Source organism: Syzygium oleosum, unplaced genomic scaffold (assembly GCF_021117445.2).
Source record: "Syzygium oleosum isolate NSW1041296 unplaced genomic scaffold, Sole_v2.1 Sole_v2.07, whole genome shotgun sequence".
In the NCBI taxonomy this organism is placed as follows: Eukaryota; Viridiplantae; Streptophyta; class Magnoliopsida; order Myrtales; family Myrtaceae; genus Syzygium; species Syzygium oleosum.
The window spans coordinates 11,079,566-11,102,338 of NW_026607491.1; the positions used below are offsets into that span (position 1 = coordinate 11,079,566).

The 22,773-nt window shown below is 40.6% G+C and overlaps 4 protein-coding genes and 1 pseudogene across 4 annotated transcripts; all 5 read left to right on the forward strand.

The window, feature by feature from the left end:
* Nucleotides 1-4,342: 4,342 nt before the first annotated feature.
* LOC115666986 (probable caffeine synthase 4) lies at nucleotides 4,343-6,645 on the forward strand. Its single transcript, XM_030588652.2, has 4 exons — nucleotides 4,343-4,417; nucleotides 4,653-5,045; nucleotides 5,569-5,838; nucleotides 6,292-6,645. The coding sequence occupies exons 1-4, from the start codon at nucleotides 4,343-4,345 to the stop codon at nucleotides 6,643-6,645; spliced, it is 1,092 nt and encodes a 363-aa protein (XP_030444512.2).
* A 1,369-nt stretch (nucleotides 6,646-8,014) lies between these two features.
* On the forward strand, nucleotides 8,015-14,275 carry LOC115667081 (1,3,7-trimethyluric acid N-methyltransferase CkTcS-like). The gene is made up of 5 exons (XM_056312984.1): nucleotides 8,015-8,218; nucleotides 8,414-8,806; nucleotides 9,279-9,551; nucleotides 9,875-10,250; nucleotides 14,008-14,275. Exons 1-4 carry the CDS (start codon nucleotides 8,144-8,146, stop codon nucleotides 10,220-10,222), a joined length of 1,089 nt encoding a protein of 362 aa, XP_056168959.1. The 5' UTR covers nucleotides 8,015-8,143; the 3' UTR covers nucleotides 10,223-10,250; nucleotides 14,008-14,275.
* On the forward strand, nucleotides 10,885-22,748 carry LOC115666641 (7-methylxanthine methyltransferase 1-like; annotated as a pseudogene).
* Nucleotides 15,536-17,528, forward strand: LOC115666835 (7-methylxanthine methyltransferase ICS1-like). Its single transcript, XM_030588514.2, has 4 exons — nucleotides 15,536-15,678; nucleotides 15,948-16,340; nucleotides 16,638-16,907; nucleotides 17,084-17,528. The coding sequence occupies exons 1-4, from the start codon at nucleotides 15,604-15,606 to the stop codon at nucleotides 17,435-17,437; spliced, it is 1,092 nt and encodes a 363-aa protein (XP_030444374.1). The 5' UTR covers nucleotides 15,536-15,603; the 3' UTR covers nucleotides 17,438-17,528.
* LOC115666733 (7-methylxanthine methyltransferase 1-like) lies at nucleotides 20,296-21,669 on the forward strand. The gene is made up of 3 exons (XM_056312983.1): nucleotides 20,296-20,622; nucleotides 20,802-21,194; nucleotides 21,301-21,669. Exons 1-3 carry the CDS (start codon nucleotides 20,548-20,550, stop codon nucleotides 21,307-21,309), a joined length of 477 nt encoding a protein of 158 aa, XP_056168958.1. The 5' UTR covers nucleotides 20,296-20,547; the 3' UTR covers nucleotides 21,310-21,669.
* Nucleotides 22,749-22,773: the final 25 nt, after the last annotated feature.

Consider the following 22,773-nt stretch of genomic DNA (forward strand, 5'->3'; position numbering starts at 1 on the left):
TTTTGGAATTAGGCCTGAAAAAATTATCAAATTAAAATTATTATATGTTTTACAGAATTTGTTATGGTAGGTTATCAACGCATAAGCAGAATGCGTGTTCACGTTCATGGCTAGTTCGCCACCGGCTTATCTTATGATGGTTGGTCAATCCTTTGGTGCCATTTGATTAGATCTCTGTCGCCCAGCCAATCAAAGGAAGCACCGGAAAACTCTCGTTTGGAAAAAAAAAAAACTTGGTACATATTTCGAGGGCATATAGAAACCCGTATTCACTTTCTTTACACACTCTGGTCCAAACCTTACAAGTGGTCTTTAGAAGCGTTAAATTAAAAGCTCACGAACTCTTGAACTATGGATCGGCAACCTTGTCCATCAACATGCCATCGCTGTCGCAACACAGGGGACCATCATAATCCTTCAACGACTCAACTAACTCACCACCGATATTCTAATACATGGAAATACACTTAGTATAAACTACTAACAATTCTAATATAATCTCGTCTTGATATCACAATCAAAATAGAGGGAAGCTCCAAAAAGCGATGACGACGAGGATCCATCTTACATATCTAAAAAATAAAGGAGTGAGACAAATCTTAGTAAATGAAATCTCTAAGTCTAAGGTAGGAGATCTTCTTACCACTCAATCCGGTACTAATAAATAACGTGAGTGCGAAATAATTATATTCGACTAATGAAAAAGTAAATGCATTATCTTTACTATCATGATATACCTATGGAAACAATTAAAAACATTGCATAAGATCATTCACTCAAATGCAAGCAGATGGCATATTATCTCATAATGCGAAAATACCACATAGTAGCTCATCGATATACACAAGTGAGTTCATATTCGTCACTGGCCAGGACCATCTCGATTCACGAGACATCTCGACTAACGAGGCATCGTCACCACCAACTCATGGGAAACGGAATCATTCATACCCCTTGCCACGTCTTGGCCCATTCATCATGGGTGTCCTCTTCATTAGTGAGGATAAATACACTACTATACATCCACGTGATTATGATCATTTCTTAACATCAAACCATGGCAAAGCCATGTCATACCATGACTACAAGAGTTATGTCATACCATGTGTCATGTCATCATAGGATTTCATATCATCTCAACCTTGTAAAGAACCGTTCTATACGATAGAACATCTAGCTAACTCCAGAATCTCATCCACATACTCATATAAGGGAATTCGCTCTGTGGCGAATAGGCCATGGCAAAAGTCTTAATCACGTGGCATCATTCACATACATTTCATAATAGCATAACAATCGCCACGTACATTTCATCATTTGCCATGTCTCATGCAATTAATGATAATAATTAATTGTAGGAATTGGGATACTGCAAGTGCCAAAACTTGTGTACGGCGCTCACTTTGGTGCCAAAAGTTTCCACTGGATCACTTAAGTGCCAAATTTTTTGAAAAACGATCACTTAAGTGACAACTTCCGTCATTTTCATCGGAAATCCGACGTGGTATTTTTTTATTAATTTCTGAAGCCGATGTAGCTCGCCGAAGGATGAGTCAGCATATACAGTCACCATTTTTTATTTTAAATAATTGTTTTCCTTTTTTTTTTCTTTTTTTCCTTTTCTCCAGGTGGCCGGGCCGGCCACCAGCGAAGCTCGGGAAAGGCTGGGCGAGGGTCGTCCTCACCCGATTTGGGCGAGGCCGCCTGTCGTCGGCGAGGGATGGCCTCGCCAGATCTGGGCGAGGCGACCCTCGTTGGTGACAGGTGAGGTTGCCCCTCACTACCCTCGCCTAGCCCTTCCCGGGCTTCGCCGGTAGCCGGCGAGGGGCGGCCTCACCCATGGCTAGCGAGGGGCAGCCTCGCCTGTCGCCAGCGAGGGCGGTCTCACCCAGATCGGGTGAGGGTGACCCTCGCCTAGCCCTTCCCGGGCTTCGCCGGTGGCCGACCTAGCCACCGACAACCGGCCGGCGAGGAAGAAAAGGAAAAAAAGAAAAGAAGGGAAAAAAGAAAGAAAAGGAAAAAAATTTATTTAAAATAAAAAATGTTGACTGTACATGCTGACTCATCCTCCGGCGAGCCACATCGGCTTCAGAAATTAATAAAAAATGCCACGTCAGATTTCCGGCCAAACTGACTGGAGTTGGCACTTAAGTGATCGTTTTTCAAAAAGTTTGGCACTTAAGTGATCCGGCGGAAACTTTTGGCATCAAAGTGAGTGCCATACACAAGTTTTGGCACTTGTAGTGTCCCAGTTCCATTAATTGCGTGTATTTTAGCACATATATCATCACTCTTTCCATGCTAAGCCATCATCATTTAACTTGCAAATCATATGCTATTCATGGCACAACCATCATCCAATGCATTTCAACTTCACGTGCATGCCATATCAACATCACATATGCCACAAAAGTTTATTTATATTTTCGGTATAAACCGTGGCATTCAAATTGTTACTTATTTTCAAAGTATAAGACTTCAATCTCTTTTTACCATACCAACACCATAAAATTCTTGATTATGTGATTAGCTCATTACAACATCAATAGTAGCAATTAAGCCCCCAAACTTTGTGAATTTACAATTTTGCCCCTATACTCCCAAAATTAATAACTTAGTCAAATTTCGAAATAATTCATCCATTAAAACATCTTAAGGTTCTATTTCCATCAAAGCATCTGGAATTTCCAATATTTGCATATTGCTCCTCATTTTTCATAAAATTACGATTTTACCCCCAAACTTTCAAAAATTACAATTTAGTCCTTTTTCCGAAATAAATTAACCATTAAAATAATCCCAAGATTCTAATTCGATGGCTAGTCCTCAGAATATCTAATATCTGCAAATTCGTCCTCAATTTTAGTGAAATTATAATTTTGCCCCTAACTTTAAAAAAAAAATTGCATAATTGGACACTTTGTCTAGATTAAGCACTTAATAAAAAATAACTTAACCACCTAACAATATAAGATTCCTCATGCTGTAATTAGTCCCCAGAACTTCCAGTATTTACAAATTCGTCCTTCAACTTGATGAAATTACGAATTTACCCCTACGGCTTCTAAACTCATTTTCTTGAACCGGTTTGATTTCCTCTAATTAATCTTACTTAATAATTCACTAATTAATACTAAAACTCATAAAATATTTATGTTAACAGCACCCTCTCACTTCTGTAAATTTTTTTAATTCGTTCATAATTATCAAAACTTACCAATATACCCTTCTAATGCTTAGCTTGACCCTTTTCACATCTTTCTCATTCAAGATGCAACAAAACATACTAGTAACCTCTCAAAGATATTCTAGGCATGTAGAGAACTTCATAATTCAAGCTCCACAATCACAATAGTGTAACGAGCAATTATTGAAATTCAATCAAACATAGAATAGAATCTAGACCACTTAAACAAACAATCAAACAACCAAGTTCAAGAGTACCAAGTAGATCAATCTAACTTAGCGCCTAGATATTTTCACTTACCTTGAATGAAAGACTTGAATAATTCAAATCCTCAACCACCTTGTAAGATGCTTGATAGGCGGAGATTAAAAACTTAGAATAACACAAATTGGATAATCTTAGAAGCTTGGATGAAAATGGAGTTAGAGCTTTGTTTGGTTTGGAAGAGAGTATAATAGAAAATTGAAGCTTGAAGATGAAGAAGATGAAGTTCACGCTCAAGAGGAAGGGTTTTATCTTATCTCTTCTCTTCCACTTTCACTATTGAGGCCTTAATTAATAGCTAGAGTCAAAATTAATAATAGAGTACTAACTAGAGTTATTGGGTAAAATAATTTGTCATGCATGAAGTCATCAAAGTATTATGTCATGCATGAAGTCATCATGAGCTAATTTAAAATGGTTTAATAAAAATAGACGGTAAATACTAGGTGAAAATAGATAAGGAAATCGTATTCGTTTAAAATACCGATTGATCCAAATTATTCCGAGTCCACTAATATTATTATTAAAAGCATAAAAAATGGGAATACTTAAACTCAATAAAATCTTAAAAATTGAAAATTATTCGATACTTATTCAGGAGCGTATCGGTCTTTATTGATAATTTTACTAAACTAGTCACATTTCCTTCAATGATTCGTACTAACTTAATACCTTGAGTATTATAAACCACAAAGAAAATTGCGGATGCCACATATATGATTGAGAATATTGAAGTATTTTAGGAATTCAAAGTTTGCTTAGTCAAAGAAGGAAGTCTTTGACTTTTCGCTTAAATAATCATATAATTCATAGAATAGGCCTATCGAAATAGACAATATACCCACCTAACCCATTAACCAAAAGCAAGACCTCAGTGATCAAATCTCCGCCATGGAAGTGAAAGAAGTCCTCTTCATGAGCAAAGGACACGGAGAAGATAGCTACGCTCACAACTCAACCTATGCGGTTTGTTTCATTCAATTAATACTCCCTTTCCTGTTTTTTTGTTCGTTTTTTTCTTTTCATTTTTCACCGTTAAGGCGAAGTCGATTTAATTTCCAAAGTAATAGATGGGATCAGTCGCTAATCGCGAGTCATTGAATACGATTTTGTGTCATAAAATTATAAGTTGTGGTTCGATGTTCTCTAAACTACGAGATTGGGTTAGTTTATGAGAATGAATTCATTTCTTGCATGCCAGCAAAAGGTTGCATCTTTAGCCAAGCCCGTGATAGCGAACACGGTTGATTCTCTACTCGAGGAATGTTTTTTCCCATGCAAGCTTCTAAATGTTGCTGATTTGGGCTGTGCTTTGGGTCCTTGCCCGGTAACTTTCATGTCGACCGTCATAGAGAGTGTACAGAAGAAGCATGCGCTCTCAAATTGCCCGTCACCTGAATTCCAATTTTATTTGAACGATCTTCCCGGGAATGATTTCAACACGTTGTTCCAAAGCCTGTCTAACTTCTCGCAAAACTATGAAAGCTTATCGTGCTCTATAATGGGAGCTCCGGGTTCTTTCCATGGAAGGTTCTTCCCTAGAAACTGCTTGCACCTTGCTCATGCCTCCTATAGCGTCCATTGGTTATCTCAGGTAAATTTGATTCTATATGTATGTATTGTGCAAATGATTGTTGTGACGATTTATTATTGTGAGAGATATATGTAAGGTCGAAATATCTTATAAATCATGTGTTAGGTCCACTGAAAAAATTTAGTTGTTTCGAGTGCAAGATGACTTAGGCTCATACCGATCCATCATCTCATTCAAATTCTTTTCATTTCTTTTTGGGTCTAAATCTCATTCAAATTCAAGGGATGCACATACCTTAAAAAATCATCACAAGACATATGATCCATTAGTTCTTTGTGGATATAACATGTGAATGACAATATCACGAGAGATAAATGGGTTCATACTATTGGACTAATCAATCATCTCAATTATTGATACATAAGCTTCAAAATTTTTCGAGTAGACAGACTTAGGTTCGAATCTCGCCGTTGTCTCATTCAATTCGTGCATGCATCCCTAAAATAGAGATGTAATGCAAGCACAACATAATCAAGATAGACATCCGTGCTATTCCTGCATTAACTTGGGAGTTAAACAAAAGGTACCAAATCTCACGAGCGAAGAAGGCTTCCCGTTGAACAAGGGAAGGATCTACATTTCGGAGACCAGCCCCCGCGTGGTGAAGGATGCCTACTTGGCTCAGTTCCAAGCAGATGTATCAACATTTTTGAAGTTCCGCAGTGAAGAGATGGTCGATAACGGTCGCCTCGTGTTGGTACTTCACGGGAGGAAAGATAAGGACTTCGCGAGCCTAAACAGCTACATCATTTGGGAAAAACTTGGAGAGGCAATTGCTGATTTGGTTTCAGAGGTAAATTATCTTAATCAGCTTACACTCTCACATTGAAAGACATGGATATGAAAGTATCAATGAATTCTATGCACAAATTAGATCGATATTGGTGTTTTCGTACATGATTAGTACATACCAATACTTGGCAAAACTAGAGTTCATGTTTTGAGTACGAAACTTTCATGATGTCCATTGCAAGGACAATGTGTTGCCCGAGACACAGTAACATGCCTTGCAAAGGAAATTTACTTCTCAATATGAAGCTCTAAAATCCGAGTTTCCATTGGTGAGAATAAGTTCGTTGCAGTTGTCATGACAAATCTTTCCATGTGGTACGAGATTAATGGTGTTTGAATAAAAAGAAATTCTATTTTAATGTATATTAGACTCGTGCTAAATCAAGGTGTGCATCATGGCAGAACGATTTTCACTTTCACGCTTCAATCTTTTCTTCTTTGAACCTTATTTTAGGGGTTCGTTGAGGAAGAGAAACTAGACACTTTAAACGTGCCGTATTACACGGCATCTTTAGAAGAAATTCGAGGCATAGTCAATGAAGAAGGGTCCTTCCAGATCGAACATATGGAGATAATCGAAATCGATGTTGGGGGAACCTCGCTGGACAAGGATCCTCATAGCAAAGGAAGAAAGCTGGCTAAACGTGCCAGATCTTTCACCGGTTCCATAATCTCGCACCATCTTGGCGAGGAAATCATGGATAAGCTCTATGGCGAAAAGCTTCCCATCTTCATTGGTGATGATTTGGCTAAGGGTAGAAAGAAGGGAGTTAGCATAATTGCTGTGCCCAAAAAGCACGTCCCATGACTCAGATTAAGTGTTCGTCTCCGTTATTAAATGTTATTTGAAAGGATTCCTTGTTTGTTAGGGTGTGGTGATCTTTGATTCTATTAGACTGAGTCTATTAAGGTGCTTATGACTTATGAGTAATAAAGACTCTTTTAAGCTTATGATAAGAGAAGAGCACAATCTGGTCTGGTTTCAGGACATGATGGTCCGGTTCCCGGTTGCAAAGAATAGGGAACCGATCCCACCAGTCCGATTCTCAATTCCTGGGTGGGAACCGGACCGTTCCGGAACCGATTGCCCCTAATGATTAGGATTCAATGCATGTTTTTGTCCATCTTAGTAAACTTCATGCATGGTTATTCATGCTTTAGGCATCATATATAGGGCATGCATAGAGCATAGCATTGCATCTTCATCTTTTGATTCACAGTCCGCAAAGTCTTAGGACTCAATAACGAGGCTTTACTTAATCTTGCTCGATGCACTCCAATTTTTCCTTGTGATTTATTGACTGTTTTGATTATTGGGTGTTATCTCTATTGCTTCGCACCATGTATGACCATTTTCACATGTTAGTGACCTAAGATAATGGAATTGATGAAGATTGCGTGCGAATTTTTTTTTTTTTTATAGAGACAAGGTATCGAAATGGAGTTAAAATAATCTAGCGTAATCAACTTCCTATATCTCAGGTTCGCCGCATCTTACTTTAATTTCTAACCGATCTGTAATTCGTTAGTGGGCGACTCCAAAATCACTCAAATCAATCAATTGAATCAAGAAACAAAGTGCCAACTGCTAGGGCTTGGAGGTCCCAAGCTAGGTGAAGGCGCCACCTAGCAAGAAGGACCGTATGCCCGCTTAGTAATCCACCTGCTTTCTCTGGGTGGTTTACCTTGGAAAGGCGGCAACAGAGCCAATCACGGAATTTATGATATCTATGTTTTCCCCCACGTACAACATTTGGTCATTCACCACGTGTCGTTTCTAATGTGTGAAATTCCACTGACGGGGGAAGCTGAGGACCTAATCGTGATACTTTTTTTAAAGTCTAATTTCTCAATTAATCAAAATAAAGCCTAAGTCCTCAATTATCTCCAATGGGCGTATGTGTTCAATTTTAGTAACTAAACCCAAATTTTACCCGATGTATATGCGCGAGGTTAATGAAGCCAAAGAAGGACGTCTTTGATATAAAAAGAAATCATGTAATCGAAGCAGGCCAAGACCCACCAACCTGTCTTGTAGCATTATTATCTATGGAGAACCCCTACCATAAAAGACAACAGAAAATGGAACGATAACGACAGGAATCCATAACAAAAGGAAGAAAATCCTGAGTTTAGTGGGAGGAGGAGTAAAATAGCATTCTCAATTATGAAAGATAGCCTACCGTTCTTCTCCTTTCCGGAATGGAAATGGCAGAAACATATTCTAGCAGTGACGGTACAGAATCAGTGGGACTGGGAGAGGGTGGACTTTCTATTATCAAGAGTTCAGTGATCAAATCTTCGACATGGACGGGAAAGAAGTTCTCTTCATGAGCAAAGGAGATGGAGAACATAGCTACGCTCAGACCTCCACCTTTACGGTTTGTTTCTTTCACTTGAACTCTCCTATCAGGTTCTTTATGTTTTTGGTAATTTTTTTCACTCTTTTGGTCAAGTCGATTTGATTTCCAGAGTAATAGGCAGGATCAATCGCCATGGCTCGATTTTTATTTCCTAGTCAATTAGGCAATGGTTGAATTTTCTGGATAAATTAGACCTCGTTTCTTGCATTACAGCAAAAAGTTGCGTCTTTGGCCAAGCCCACGATAGCGAGTACAGTTGATTCTTTACTTGAAGAAGGTTTCTTCCTGTGCGAGCTTCTAAACGTGGCTGATTTAGGCTGTGCTCTGGGTCCTAGCACGGAAACTTTCATGTCGACCGTTATAGAGAGTGTGCAGAAAAAGTGTGCACACTCGAACTGCTCGATGCCCGAATTCCAACTTTATCTGGATGATCTTCTTGGGAATGATTTCAATACATTGTTCAAAAGCTTGTCCAACTTCTCGCAAAACTATGAAAGCTTATCGTGCTGTATAATGGGAGCTCCAGGTTCTTTCCATAGAAGGCTCTTCCCTAGAAACTGCTTGCACCTCGCAAATTCCTCCTATGGCGTCCATTGGCTATCTCAGGTAAATCTGATGGTGTATATCTGTGTAGTGCGAATGATTGTTGCGATGATTATTATTGGGAGAGATACATGTAAGGTTGCAATATTTTATAGATCATGTGTTAGGTCAACTGAGAATATCTAGTTGTTTAGAGTACAAGATGACTTAGGCCCAAATCTCTCCATATCATATCATCTCATTCAAATTTAACTGATGCATACTCAACATCTGATTAATAAATTCTGAGATGACATAACATGTGAAGGACAATATAATGAGAGATAAATAGTAGTCAAATTATTCGACAGATCATGTCAATTATTGATATATAAGCTTGGATAGTTTTCAAGTAGACGGACTTAGGTTCGAATTTCGCCATTATCTCATTCAACTGTGCATAAATTCCCAAATGAGAGCTGTATGCAAGCACATCATAATCACGATAAAAGTCCATATTAATCCTGCACTTATTTGGAACTTAAGCAAATGAAAGGTACCAAATCTCATGAGCGAAGAAGGCTTCCCGTTGAACAAGGGAAGGATCTACATTTCTAAGACCAACCCCAGCGTGGCAAAGGAGGCCTACTTGGCTCAGTTCCGAGCAGATTTCTCGACATTTTGGAAGTGCCGTGGTGAAGAGATGGTCGATAACGGTCGCCTCGTGTTGATACTTAATGGGAGGGAAGATAAGGACTCTGCGAGCACAGACGGCTACTTCTTTTGGGAAAAACTTGGAGAGGCAATTGCTGATTTGGTTTCAGAGGGAGTTTATCTTAAATCAGCTTTTCAACTTTCATACGCTCTCCCATGGAAAGAGATGGATATTAAACTATTGATGGATTCTAATACTGGACAAAGCTAGAGTTAATGTTTTGAGTACGAAACTTTCATCATGTCCATTGCAAGGATAAAGTTTTGCCCAGACATATTGACAAGCCTTCCAAAGGAATTCATTAATAATTATAAATCAGTCTTTTATTAATTCGCCTAAAACATCTCAACATTAGACTTCCAAATCCGTGATTTTCATGGGTAGAATATGTTAGTTGTAGACTTTTTGTTCTCATCTTCGTTTGAACCTTGTTTTAGGGGTTTGTCAAGGAAGACAAACTAGACACCTTAAACGTGCCGTATCACACGGCATCTTCAGAGGAAGTTCGAAGCATAGTCGATGAAGAAGGGTCCTTCGAGATCGAATATCTGGAGATAATGGGGATCGATAGAACCTTGCCGGACGAGGATCCTCATAGCAGAGGAAGGAAGATGGCTAAAGATGCCAGATCGTTCACCGGTTCCATAATCTCGTACCATCTTGGCGAGGGCATCATGGACAAGCTCTATGGCGAAAAGCTTCCCATTATCATAGGTGATGATTTGGCTAAGGGAAGAAGGAAGGGAATTAGCTTAGTTCTTGTGCTCAAAAAGCATGTCCCATGACTCATTAAGTGTTCATCTCCATTATGAAGTGTTATTTGAAAGGATTCCTTCTTTGTTAAAATATTTAGGACTAAATTGGTCAAATTAAAAAGTTTAGGACAAAATTGACACAAGTATAATAGGTTTAAGACTTTTTTGGTAATTTTCCCTACTTTTTTTGTCTTCATATAGTGATGGTGTTGGGACGCCAAACCTAAGTGAGCATCACTGAAAGGCAAAGCCATAGGTATAGATGGAGATCTCGACATGTGCTCATCACAATTGATAATATGTGATTCGATAATCGGCCGCTAATCTTTTGCTTGGATGAAGTCATAGATTTGTTCTTAAATGACAAGCGTGTGCTTATCTTTGCCGACCATTCTCTGATGATATATCTTGATTTCTAAATTTTGGTTTGTTCTGTAAATTTATGGGCTTTTTTGTTGTGGTGATTACTGGAATTCCTTGTGAATCCTTTAATGTATCATTTTGGTATTGAATGGAAATTTCCCTAGACCAAAACAAGATTTGGTTTGGGGTCTCTTAATATTCTTATGCGGTCAAGCCAATATCTGCCACAGAGAAAATCATAGTAACTTGTGGCCTTCATTTCTTCACATCCCTTTCCATCTCTCTCTCTCCACTGAAGATCATGGGAAAGGCTAAGCGAAAATCATGAGAGCCAATCAATCCCTCCCCCCCCAATCGAGCCAATCAAAGATAGCCTACTCTTCTTCTCCTTTCCTGAAATGGAAGTGTCAGTGGTGCATATCCTCAAGCGGTGACAGTGCAGAATCAGCGGGAGAAACTGATCAAATCTTAGCCATGGACGTGAAAGATGTTCTGTTCATGAGCAAAGGAGACGGAGAACATAGCTACGCTCAGACCTCCACCTACACGGTTTGTTTCATTCAATTAACACCCCCCTTTTCAGATGAACAGGCATGATCAATCGCCAATCGTGATTCATGGAATATAATTCCTTTTTTGATAATATTAAAAGTTGCGGTTCAATGTTGTCGCTAAACTACGGGATTGGGTTGGTTTATAAGAATGAATTCGTTTCTTGCAGTACAGCAAAAGGTTGCGTCTGTAACGAAGCCCACGATAGCGAGTACAGTTGATTCTCTACTTGAGGAAGGTTTCTTCCCGTGCAAGCTTCTAAATGTGGCCGATTTAGGCTGTGCTTCGGGTCCTAGCGTGGTGACTTTCATGTCGACCGTTATAGAGAGTGTACAGAAGAAGTGTGCGCACTCGAATTGCCCGCTGCCTGAATTGCAGTTTTATCTGAACGATCTTCCCGGGAATGAATCTTCCCGGGAATGATTTCAACACGTTGTTCAAAAGCTTGTCGAACTTCTCGCAAAGCTACGAAAGCTTGTCATGCTTTATAATGGGAGCTCCGGGTTCTTTCCATGGAAGGCTCTTCCCTGGAAACTGCTTGCATTTCGCTCATTCTTCCTATAGCGTCCATTGGCTATCTCAGGTAAATCTGATTGTATGTATGTGTGTGGTGCAAGTGATTGTTGCGATGATTATTATTGCGAAAGATACATGTATGGTTGGAATATTTTATAGATCATGTGGTACGTCAATTGATAATATCTAGTTGTTTCGAGTACAAGATGACTTAGGCCCAAATCTCTCCTCGTCTCATTCAAATTTAACTGATGCATAGTCGACATCTGCTTGATTAATTCTTGGACTACATAACATGTGAAGGACAATATCATGAGAGATAAATAGCTGTCAAACTATTCGACCGATCATGTCAATTATGGATATATAAATTAAGCTCGGACAATTTTCTAGTAGACGGACTTAGGTTCGTATTTCGCTGTTATCTCGTTCAACTTATGCATAACTGCCCAATATAGAGCTGTAATGCAAGCACAGCATAGTCACCATGGAAGTGCATGTTAATCCGGCACTAATTTGGAACTCAAGCAAATGAAAGGTACCGAATCTCACAAGCGAAGAAGGCTCCCCGTTGAATAAGGGAAGGATCTACATTTCTAAGACCAGCCCCAGCGTGGTGAAGGAGGCCTACTTGGCTCAGTTCCGAGCAGATTTCTTGACATTTTTGAAATGCCGTGGTGAAGAGATGGTCGATAACGGTCGCCTCGTGTTGATACTTAACGGGAGGGAAGATAAGGACTTTGCGAGCCTAGACGGCTACTTCATTTGGGAAAAACTTGGGGAGGCAATTGCAGGTTTGGTTTCAGAGGTAAGTTACCTTAAATCAGCTTTTCAACTTTCATACGCTCTCCCATGGAAAGAGATGGATATTAAGCTATCGATGGATGATATGCGCAAATTAGATAGATATTGGAGTTTTAATATGTGATTGGTACATATTAATACAGGACACGGCTAGAGTTAAATGTTTTGTGTACGAAACCTTCATCATGTTAATTGCAAGGATAAAGTGTTGTCTTGACACTTTGCGATCTTATTTTCGCTTGAACCTCGTTTTAGGGGTTCGTCGAGGAAGAGAAACTAGACACCTTAAACGTTCCGTATTACACGGCATCTTCAGAGGAAGTTCGAGGCATAGTCAATGAAGAAGGGTCCTTCGACATCGAACATCTGGAGATATTGGAGATCGATAGAGGCTCGCCGGACGAGGATCCTCATAGCAGAGGAAGGAAGATGGCTAAACATGCCAGATCCTTCACCGGTGCCATAGTCTCGCACCATCTTGGCGAGGAGATCATGGATGAGCTCTATGGCAAAAGGCTTCCCGTTATCATAGCTGATGATTTGGCTAAGGAAAGGAGGAAGGGAGTTAGCATAATTGTTGTGCTCAAAAAGCTTGTCCCATGACTCAATAAGAGCGCGCATGGTAACATTTCTGTTTCTCTATTTTTCTGTTTCCAGGAATAGGTTTAGAACAGAAATCCGTTTGGAAACGCAATTTCATTTTTCTATTTCTGGAACAAATTTCTATTTCAGAAATAGGTTTGGAATAGAAATCAGAAGTAAAAAAAATTTACTTTTCTATTTCTGGAACAGAAATGAGAAATAAAAACTTTTCTTATCGCTCGCCCTCGATACTAGAAATCTTATCGCCGGCCATCCCCTTGACACTCGCTATTGCCGTCGGCCACCTCCCGCCACCGCCGGCTGCCTCTTGCCGTCGGCCGCCTCCCACCGTCGGGCGCCTACCGCCGGTGTCCTTCGCCAACTGCCTCCTCCCACCACCATCTTCCGCCATTCGTCGCTGCGCAATGCCAGCCATAACCCGCCCACCGCCGCCTCCCGCGTCCTTCGCCGCCACCTGCTAGCTGGCTCTCGCCGCCGTCCACCATCGGCCGCCTCTTGCCGCCAACCACCATCCTCTGCCGCCCGACGCCGGCCGCCACCCACCACCGGTCGTCGTCCTCCGCCGCCGGCTGCCGTGCTCCACCGCCCGACGCCGGTTGCCACCCAGCGCCAGCCGCCTCCCACCGAAAGTCGCCCCCCGGGTGGCCGGCGGCCACCCATCACCGATCGCCATCCTCCGCCGCCAGCCGTCGTGCTCCACTGCCCGACGCCGGCCTCCGTGCTCCACCACCTGACATCGGCCACCTCCCACCGCCGGCCACCGTCCTCCGCCGGCCGCCCGGAACGGAGAAATTTTGTGTCGTTATCAAACGAATTTCTATTTCAGAAACAGAAATTTTGTGTCGTTATCAAAGACGCATTTTTGCTCAGAAATTCGTCCATGAAATAGAAATAGAAAATTCTATTTTTGGCCAGAAATTGATTTCTGAAACAGAAATGGTACCGTGCGCGCCCTAAGTGTTCATCTCCATTACCAGAGACGATGACAATTTTCGTGAATTCATTCTTAAGTGTGTGTTTGTTTTGCTGAAAATTTCATGATAAAGGAAAATATTTTCCATGGAAATTCGTTTCATTTGTTAGGTGATTTAGGGAAAATGATTTCCTTCTTACTAAAAAGGAAGTCATTTGCCCCTAATCTAAGCTTGTTGTTTACAGTCCATGAAAAGCGTTTTATATAAATCGATTAGTTTTCCGTCATCCGAACACCAGAAAGTCAGAAGTTTCCCGAAAATAGTTTTCTTTCAAACAAACGGATCCTAAGTGTTGTTGGAAATGATTTCTCTTTGTTAGGGTGTATTGATCTTTGATTGTATTACGTTGAGTTTATTAAGGTGCTTATGACCTATGAGTAATGAAGAGTCGTTTAAGCTAATGATAGGAGAAAGAGCCCAACAAGGAGAAATATCAAGAGATTCATTTTTGCATTACTACATACTTACGATTGTTTCCAGGTATCAGCTTATCTCATAGACATAGTAAAAAATAAACCGTCATCGAAAGGAACAAATTACTGGCACTTGATCTAGCACGGAATCAAAATATTGTGCTCTTACTGATACGAAATTGGAAATTTCAGTGGTTGCATGATAGTGACTAGAAGACATGGGAGTCAGTGGTTAACAAAGTAGATTTTTATAATATCAAAAGCCTGATGGAGTAGCTGATTCCAGACGCGGGGCATGGATGTTTTCCAAATATTTATTGATCTATCCAAATCGCACATTGATGTTTTCTACGAGCACAATGAGCATATTGTAATAAATTAATATTTTATACAATATCACGTTTTTCATGGCACTGAGTAACTATTATTATCTACATATTGACCCCGTTATTCTTGCAAATCACTTATATGGTGTAAGGAGAGAGAACAAAAAATGAGTAGGATATATTAAACTGCAACCTATTGAAAAAAGGCACGCTTAGATATAGATACACAGATTGCATTTTCTTAATCATCTGGTGAATCCAATATCTTCCAAAAACAAAAGTAATAATAATCTGTGGCCTTGGTTTAAAAAAAGAACGAAAGAAAAAAGAAAATGCCGTCATTTTCAACCTCTCTCTCTCTCTCCGACCTCATGATCGTGGAAAAATCTATGCAAAATGACATGAGAGACAATCATGGAATTGAAGATATCAATGTTTCTCCCCCCATTTCTCATAACTTTTCCCCAATCGAGCTGTCGATAGAATTCAAGCGTCGGAAATCTGACATGGTTCCCCCATACAACGTTTGGTCATCTAGCGCGCGTGTCAATTTTTACGTTTGAAATTTCACTGGCAGGAAGCGCGAGATTCTAATTGCGAACTCTACTGAAGTCTTGAGTTCTCAATCGACCAAAATAACACCTAAGCCCTCAACTATAACCAATGGGCAAATATTTTTAATATAAGTCGCTATCCCAAGCTTCATCGAAATAATTTATGCTAAAAGAAAGAAATCATATAATTGAGGTAGACCAAGACAAAACAACCCTGTCTTGGACAACGATTCATCGTTGAAGACAGTGGACACACGAACCCCCATTAACCAGCAGCAAGGAAACCTCAGTGATCAGATCTTCGCCATGGACGTGAAAGAAGTTCTCTTCATGAGCAGAGGAGACGGAGAAGACAGCTATGCTCAGACGTCAACCTACCCGGTCTGTTTAGTTTGATTCATACCCCCCTTTCATCTTCCATTTTCTTTCTATTTCTACTCTTTTTTGTTGCACGCGGCCTGCTATGGAGGACATAGCTAGGGAAACTTTAGGTGAAGTGGATTTACCAGAGTAATAGGCGGGATCAATCGCCAATCGTGATTCCAGGACTATGATTTTGTTTTGGCATATCAGAAGTTGTGGTTCAATGTTTTCTCTAAACTACGAGGTCGGGTTGGTTCATGAGAATGAATTCAATTCTTGCATTACAGCAAAAGATTGCGTCCCTGGCCAAGCCCACGGTAGCGAGTGCGGTCGCTTCTCTACTCGAGGAAGGTTTCTTCCCATGCGAGCTTCTGAGCGTGGCTGATTTAGGCTGTGCTTTGGGTCCTAGCACGGTGACTTTCATGTCGACCGTTCTAGAGAGTGTGCAGAAGAAGTGTGCGCACTTGAACTGCCCATCGCCAGAACTTCAATTTTATCTTAATGATCTTCCCGGGAATGATTTCAACACGTTGTTCAAAAGCTTGTCGAACTTCTCGCAAAACTACAGAAGCTTATCGTGCTTCATAATGGGGGCTCCCGGTACTTTCCATGGAAGGCTCTTCCCTAGAAACTGCTTGCACCTCGCTCATTCCTCCTATAGTGTCCATTGGCTATCTCAGGTAAGTTTGATTGTATGTGTGTGTTGTGCGAATGATTGTTGTGACGATTGTTATCGTGAGAGATACGTGAAAGGTTGAAATATTTTATAGGTCATGTGTTAGGTCAATTGATACAATTTAGTTGTTATCTCGCCGTTATTGCAGTATTCAAGTAGATGGACTTAGGTTCGAATGTCGCTGTTATCTCGTTCAACTCATGCATACATAGCTAAAACAGAGCTATAATGCGAGCACAGCATAATCAAGATTGATGTCCATGTTAATCTCGCATTAATTTGGAACTTAAGCAACTGAAAGGTACCCAATCTCACGAGCGAAGAAGGCTTCCCGTTGAATAAGGGAAGAATCTACATCTCAGAGACCAGCCCCGGCGTGGTGAAGGAGGCCTACTTGGATCAATTCCGGGCAGATTTCACGACATTTTTGAAGTTCCGCAGCGAAGAGATGGTCGACAACGGTCGCCTCTTGTTGGTACTTAACGGGAGGAAAGATAAGGACTTTGCGGGCATAAACAGCCACTACATTATGGAAAAACTCGGAGAAGCGATTGCTGATTTGGTTTCGGAGGTAAGTTAATTTTTTTATCAGCTTTTCAACTTTCATACACTCTACACGTTACAAGACATGGATATGAAGGTATTGATGCATTCTGCGCGCAAATTAGATAGATATCGGGGTTTTAATATGTGATTAGTACACACCAATACTCGATAAAACTAGAATTCATCTGAACTTTGTTTTAGGGGTTCGTTGAGGAAGAGAAACTTGACACCTTAAATATGCCGCACTACACGGCATCTTCAGAGGAAGTTCGAGGCATAGTTGGCGAAGAAGGGTCCTTCGAGATTGAACATCTAAAGATAATCAAGGTCGATGTCGGAGGAACCATGCCGGACGAGGATCCCCATAGCAGAGGAAGGAAGATGGCTAAAGATGCCAGATCGTTCACCGGTTCCATAATCTCGCACCATCTCGGCGAGGAGATCATGGACAAGCTCTATGGTGAAAAGCTTCCCATCATCCTAGGTGATGATTTGGCTAAAGGTAGAAGGAAAGGAGTTAGCATAATTGTTGTGCTCAAAAAGCTTGTCCCATGACTCGATCTAGTGTTCTTCTCCAATACTATAGACAATGTCAATTTGTGAGAAAGCTTTCCAAGTGTTATTTGAAAGGATTCCTTGTTTGTTAGGGTGCGGTGATCCTTGATTGCATTAGGCTGAGTTTATTAAGGTGCTAATGACTTATGAGTAATAAAGACTAAGCTTATGATAGGAGAAGAGCCCAACAAGGAGAAATATCAAGAGATCCACTTATTGACATTGTCTATAGTTAAGACCCGATATCTAACTCTTCCTGCTCATTTATCAAGTCTAATTTTGAATATAATAGTTAAGCTCGACTAGGGATCTAATAGGGCTACATTATTCATCTCTCTTTCGTGTTTACGGTGAAATGTAAGTGTTTAGGATTAAGAAGGGCCAACTAGGATACCCTGGTGGGGCTATAAAGTAACATGCAAATCTACCAACCCCAGGGTTGGTGGACGATGGGTTGGTGCGTTGAGGGTTTCTTTCAAAGGAATTTGAGATCGTTCATTTGAATCTCACAAATTGCGTGCAAATTGTTCCGAGATAGGGCCACCTGCACATATCAAAGATTTGTAGTTAAGTGTTTCTTGAGGCTTGTAAGGTATTCCATGGATGTGGTAAGGTATTTAACGGGTATCTAGGTAGCCGGATATCAAATAATGAAAAAGAAAAATCTAAAATTTGCTAGAATATGCAATAATAGGGCAATAATTACCATATTTGTCATGTTAAGATGCGCAAGTGTGTTGTGTGAGAAAAGTCCCACATTGGAGAACCGGTATGGCGTGGAATTGTTAATATATCTTAATTGACCCATAACTCATTAGCTAAAGTTTTTGAATGAATGGGTCCAACTGAATTTGGTGTGGATTTTCGGTACTTAGGTGAACATTTTTTATAAGTCATGGCCCTCAAGTGAGCCTTGTTTTTTTATAAGTCATGGCACTCAAGTAGTTGAGAAAAAAGTTATGGCACTCAAATAAACACCGTGCAAAGTTATGTCACTTGTGGTGTCCTTATCCGAGGCTCAGATTTGGGCTCCTTTTTAGTAATCTTATCGAGTGAATGTATCAAATATTTGTTGCGTGCTCCCAATAGGTTTGTCATTGTACTTCAATGTTTTCTCCATATTTACTTATATCTCGTCCATCGAGCCTTATGCCGAGTTACAGCACGTCGACAGGAGGAAGTCGAGGAAATGGTTCACGGGGAGGTGTCCTTGGAAATAGAACATATGGAGATGGTCGAAATCGATCTCGAAGGGACTTCACCCGATGACGAGATTGAGGGTCCTCACACTAGTCAGAGGAACAAAGGTAGCTCAAAAGGCCATATCTTTCCCTAGAGCCCATGGTGAGAAGCTTTCTCATTTGATACGACACGATATGGCATCTTTATCGCTCTGAAAAATGTATGATTCGATCCGTTTGTTGACTTTGTTTCCATTTCGTAAGCAAATGTCAAGCCTTTGTTAGATATAGATTGTGTCTCTCTACTAGAGAAATGACGTCTTTATGCAAGACTTTCGAAGCGAAAACTGATCCTGAATTCCCTAGCCAAAACCCCAAAATTCGAAAACTTAGTTTAGGATTGACCAAATTAATTAGGTAGTCCACAATACAACTAATTATAGGTCCGCAATGATCGACGATTCGTCGTTCTATAGCACTTTTCCTCTCTCTACTGTTGAATTTTTACACTGAGGCCCAGCGATTAGGAAAATAACAAGAGAGTTTGCTACAATCAATCACTCATTAAGATATGGTACTTTATTAGGTTGCGTCTCAATTATGAATAGTGATGAGTTGAAAGATAAGTATTTAAGAGATACTAATGACCTTAAGAATCTTGTACCCTTCCATCATTAGTGATGCACATGGAATTGCACACTTTTGAACTTGAACAGGTCCTTAAAAGGCTCAAGGAAAGAGAAGAGAAAGAACTCTCCAATGTAGTGGAGGGATCTCTCTGTAAGTTCTCTCCATATTCCTTTTCTCACCCAAGAAGAAAAATATTGGGAGGGAACTTAGAGGCCTGTGGATGAAGAATGTAGACTTCACATTAATTTCAGTTGGCTACCGCCGAGTAGGCAGGTATAGTAGCCTCCCATGTTTAGAGTGACACTGGAGAGTTTCAGCTCCTACAGGGCAAGCCTGTCACATAATGTCTATGTAATTGACATGCCTGCCACGTACCCTTGGTTACATGGACATTGTGTGAATTATGAATAATGACCTTAAGAATCTTGTACTCTTCCATCATTAGTGATGCACAGGGAATTGCACACTTTACTCCGAAAAATGTGATCCCTCGATCTCTTAATATTCTTAATTATCCGGTCAAGCCAATATCTTCCAAAGAGACAAATCATAATAACTTGCGGCCTTGATCTTCACATCCCTTGCAAAATCTCTCTCTCTCTCTCTCTCTCTCTCTCTCTCTCTCTCTCTCTCTCTCTCTCTCTCTCAAGATCATGAAAAAGTCTAGGAAAATATCACATGAGAGCCAACCAAAGAATGCAGCCGCCTGTTAAATTCAAGAGTCGGAAATTTGACGTGCAACTTTTTGTCACTTGCCATGTGCCGTTTATGATAATTGAAATTCCACGGGCAGGGAGGCCAAAATCTAATTGTTTGTTTCTTAAATCTTAAATTTTCAATTGATCGAAACAATACCGAATTCCTCAATCATGACCAATGGACAAATATTTTCAATCTAAGTAGAGTAACTAACCCAAACTTTAGTCAGCGTTCATGCACATGAATATCGAAGTATTTCATGAATTCAAAGTTTACCGTCGAATAAGGACGCGTTTAATATAAAAGAAAATAAATTACATAATTGAAGCGGACCGAGCCAAAAGAACCGGTACCACTATCATAAAGGACAACAACACTGGAACGATTAGGATAGGAATCGAAACAAAAGAAAAAAAATTCGGAAACGAGTGGGAGAAAGAATGCCAAGTGTTCTTGATCTTCAAAGATAGCCTAACTCTTCTTCTCCCTTCCTGAAACGAAAGTGTCGATCGGGCGTATCCTCAAGCGGTAACAAGTGCAGAATCAGCAGGTGAGGGTGGATTTACAGCTATCAAGAACTCAGTGATCAAAATCTTCGCCATGGACGTGAAACAAGTTCTCTTCATGAGCAAAGGAGACGGAGAACATAGCTACGCTCAGACCTCCACCTACACGGTTTGTTTCTTTCGATCAATACCCCCTTTCAGAGAAACAGGCATGATCAATCGCCATTTGTGATTCGTGGAATATGATTTCCTTTTCCTGATAATATTATAAGTTGTCGTTCGATGTTTGCTCTAAACTACACGGGATCGGGTTGGTTTATAAGAATGAATTTGATTCTTGCATTACAGCAAAAGGTTGCGTCTCTAACGAAGCCTGCAATAGCGAGCACGGTTGATTCTCTACTCGAGGAAGGTTTCTTCCCATGCGAGCTTCTTAATGTGGCCGATTTAGGCTGTGCTTCGGGTCCTAGCGTGGTAACTTTCATGTCTACCGTTATAGAGAGCGTACAGGAGAAGTGTGCACGCTCGAGCTGCCCGCCTCCTGAATTCCAATTTTATCTTAACGATCTTCCCGGGAACGATTTCAACACATTGTTCAACAGCTTGTCGAACTTCTCGCGAAGCTATGAAAGCTTGTCGTGCTTTATAATGGGAGCTCCGGGTTCTTTCCACGGAAGGCTCTTCCCTAGAAACTGTGTGCACCTCGCTCATTCCTCCTATAGCGTTCATTGGCTATCTCAGGTAAATCTGACTTCATATATATGTTTGTGCTTCAAATGATTGTTGTGACGAGTATCATTGTGAGAGATACATGTCAGGTCGACACACCTTATATGTCATGTATTAGGTCAACTGATAATGTTTCAAATCTCGCCAATATGCCGTTCGACTCGTGCATAATTACATACTCAAGTTAGAGCAGTAATGCAAGCACAGCATAACCACGATGGATGTCCTTGTTAATCCTGCATTAACTTGGAAGTTTGAGCAAATGAAAGGCACCGAGTCTCACGAGCGAAGAAGGCTTCCCGTTGAACAAGGGAAGGATCTTCATTTCGAAGAACAGCCCCGACCTGGTGAAGGAGGCCTACTTAGCTCAGTTCCGAGCGGATTTATCGGCATTTTTGAAGTCCCGCTGCGAAGAGATGGTCGATAACGGTCGCCTCGTGTTGGTACTTCACGGGAGGAAAGATAAGGAATTTGCGAGCCTAGACAGCCTTGACATGTGGGGAAAACTTGGCGAGGCAATTGCTGATTTGGTTTCAGAGGTAAGTTGATTTTTTATCAGCTTTTCAATTTTCATACACTCTAAACGTTACAAGACATGGATATGAAAGTATTGATGCATTCTGTGCGCAAATTAGATAGATATCGGGGTTTTAATATGTGATTAGTACATACCAATACTCGACAAAACTAGAATTAATGTTTTGAGCACGAAACTTCCATTATGTCTATTGCAAGGATTAAGTGTTGCCCAGACCCGTTTTGCAAAGGAAATTTATTTATTATTTCGAGCTAAGTGTCAACACCATCAACATCAGACTCTTGAATCCGTCTTTTCCATTGGTGAGAGTAGGTGAGTTGTTGTTGTCAAGACCAAATCTTTCCGTATGTTATAAGATTAATGGTGCTTCAATTAAAAAAAATGCTGGTTCGATGTATGTTGGACTTATGCTAGATCAAGATGTACGTCATAGTGAAACGATTTTCACTTTCGCGTTTCAATCTATTCATCGTTCGAACCTTGTTTTAGGGGTTCATCACGGAAGAGAAGCTAGACGCCTTAAACGTGCCGTACTACACGGCATCTTCAGAGGAAGTTCAAGGCATAGTCGATGAAGAAGGGTCCTTCCGGATCGAACATATGGAGATGATCGAGGTCGATGCCGGAGGAACCACGCCAGACAAGGATCCTCATAGCAGAGGAAGGAAGATGGCTAGACATGCCAGATCCTACACCGGTTCCATAATCTCGCACCATCTCGGCGAGGAGATCATGGACAAGCTCTATGGCGAAAAGCTTCCCATCATCCTAGGTGATGATTTGGCTAAGGAAAGCAGGAGGATGGGAGTCAGCATAATTGTTGTGCTCAAAAAGCATGTCCCATTGACTCAATAATTGATCGTCTTACATTACTCGAGACAATGACAATTTCTGCGAAAGCTTTCCAAGTGTCATCTAAAAGGATTCCCTTTTGATAGTGTGTGGTGATCTTTGATTGCATTAGGCTTAGTTTCTCGAGGTGCTTATGACTTTAACAAGTAATAAAGACTCTTTTAAAGCTTACGATATGAGAAGAGCCCAATGAGGCGAAAT

Bases quoted from the DNA above. Each gene is read 5' to 3' on its own strand.
- LOC115667081 (XM_056312984.1), top strand. From the start codon at position 8,144: ATGGACGGGAAAGAAGTTCTCTTCATGAGCAAAGGAGATGGAGAACAT. The intron at 8,219-8,413 runs GTTTGTTTCTTT...CTTGCATTACAG, and splicing joins CTCAGACCTCCACCTTTACG to CAAAAAGTTGCGTCTTTGGC. The intron at 8,807-9,278 runs GTAAATCTGATG...AGCAAATGAAAG, and splicing joins GCGTCCATTGGCTATCTCAG to GTACCAAATCTCATGAGCGA.
- LOC115666733 (XM_056312983.1), top strand. From the start codon at position 20,548: ATGGACGTGAAACAAGTTCTCTTCATGAGCAAAGGAGACGGAGAACAT. The intron at 20,623-20,801 runs GTTTGTTTCTTT...CTTGCATTACAG, and splicing joins CTCAGACCTCCACCTACACG to CAAAAGGTTGCGTCTCTAAC.
- LOC115666986 (XM_030588652.2), top strand. From the start codon at position 4,343: ATGGAAGTGAAAGAAGTCCTCTTCATGAGCAAAGGACACGGAGAAGAT. The intron at 4,418-4,652 runs GTTTGTTTCATT...CTTGCATGCCAG, and splicing joins CTCACAACTCAACCTATGCG to CAAAAGGTTGCATCTTTAGC. The intron at 5,046-5,568 runs GTAAATTTGATT...GTTAAACAAAAG, and splicing joins GCGTCCATTGGTTATCTCAG to GTACCAAATCTCACGAGCGA.
- LOC115666835 (XM_030588514.2), top strand. From the start codon at position 15,604: ATGGACGTGAAAGAAGTTCTCTTCATGAGCAGAGGAGACGGAGAAGAC. The intron at 16,341-16,637 runs GTAAGTTTGATT...AGCAACTGAAAG, and splicing joins GTGTCCATTGGCTATCTCAG to GTACCCAATCTCACGAGCGA. The intron at 16,908-17,083 runs GTAAGTTAATTT...ACTTTGTTTTAG, and splicing joins TTGCTGATTTGGTTTCGGAG to GGGTTCGTTGAGGAAGAGAA.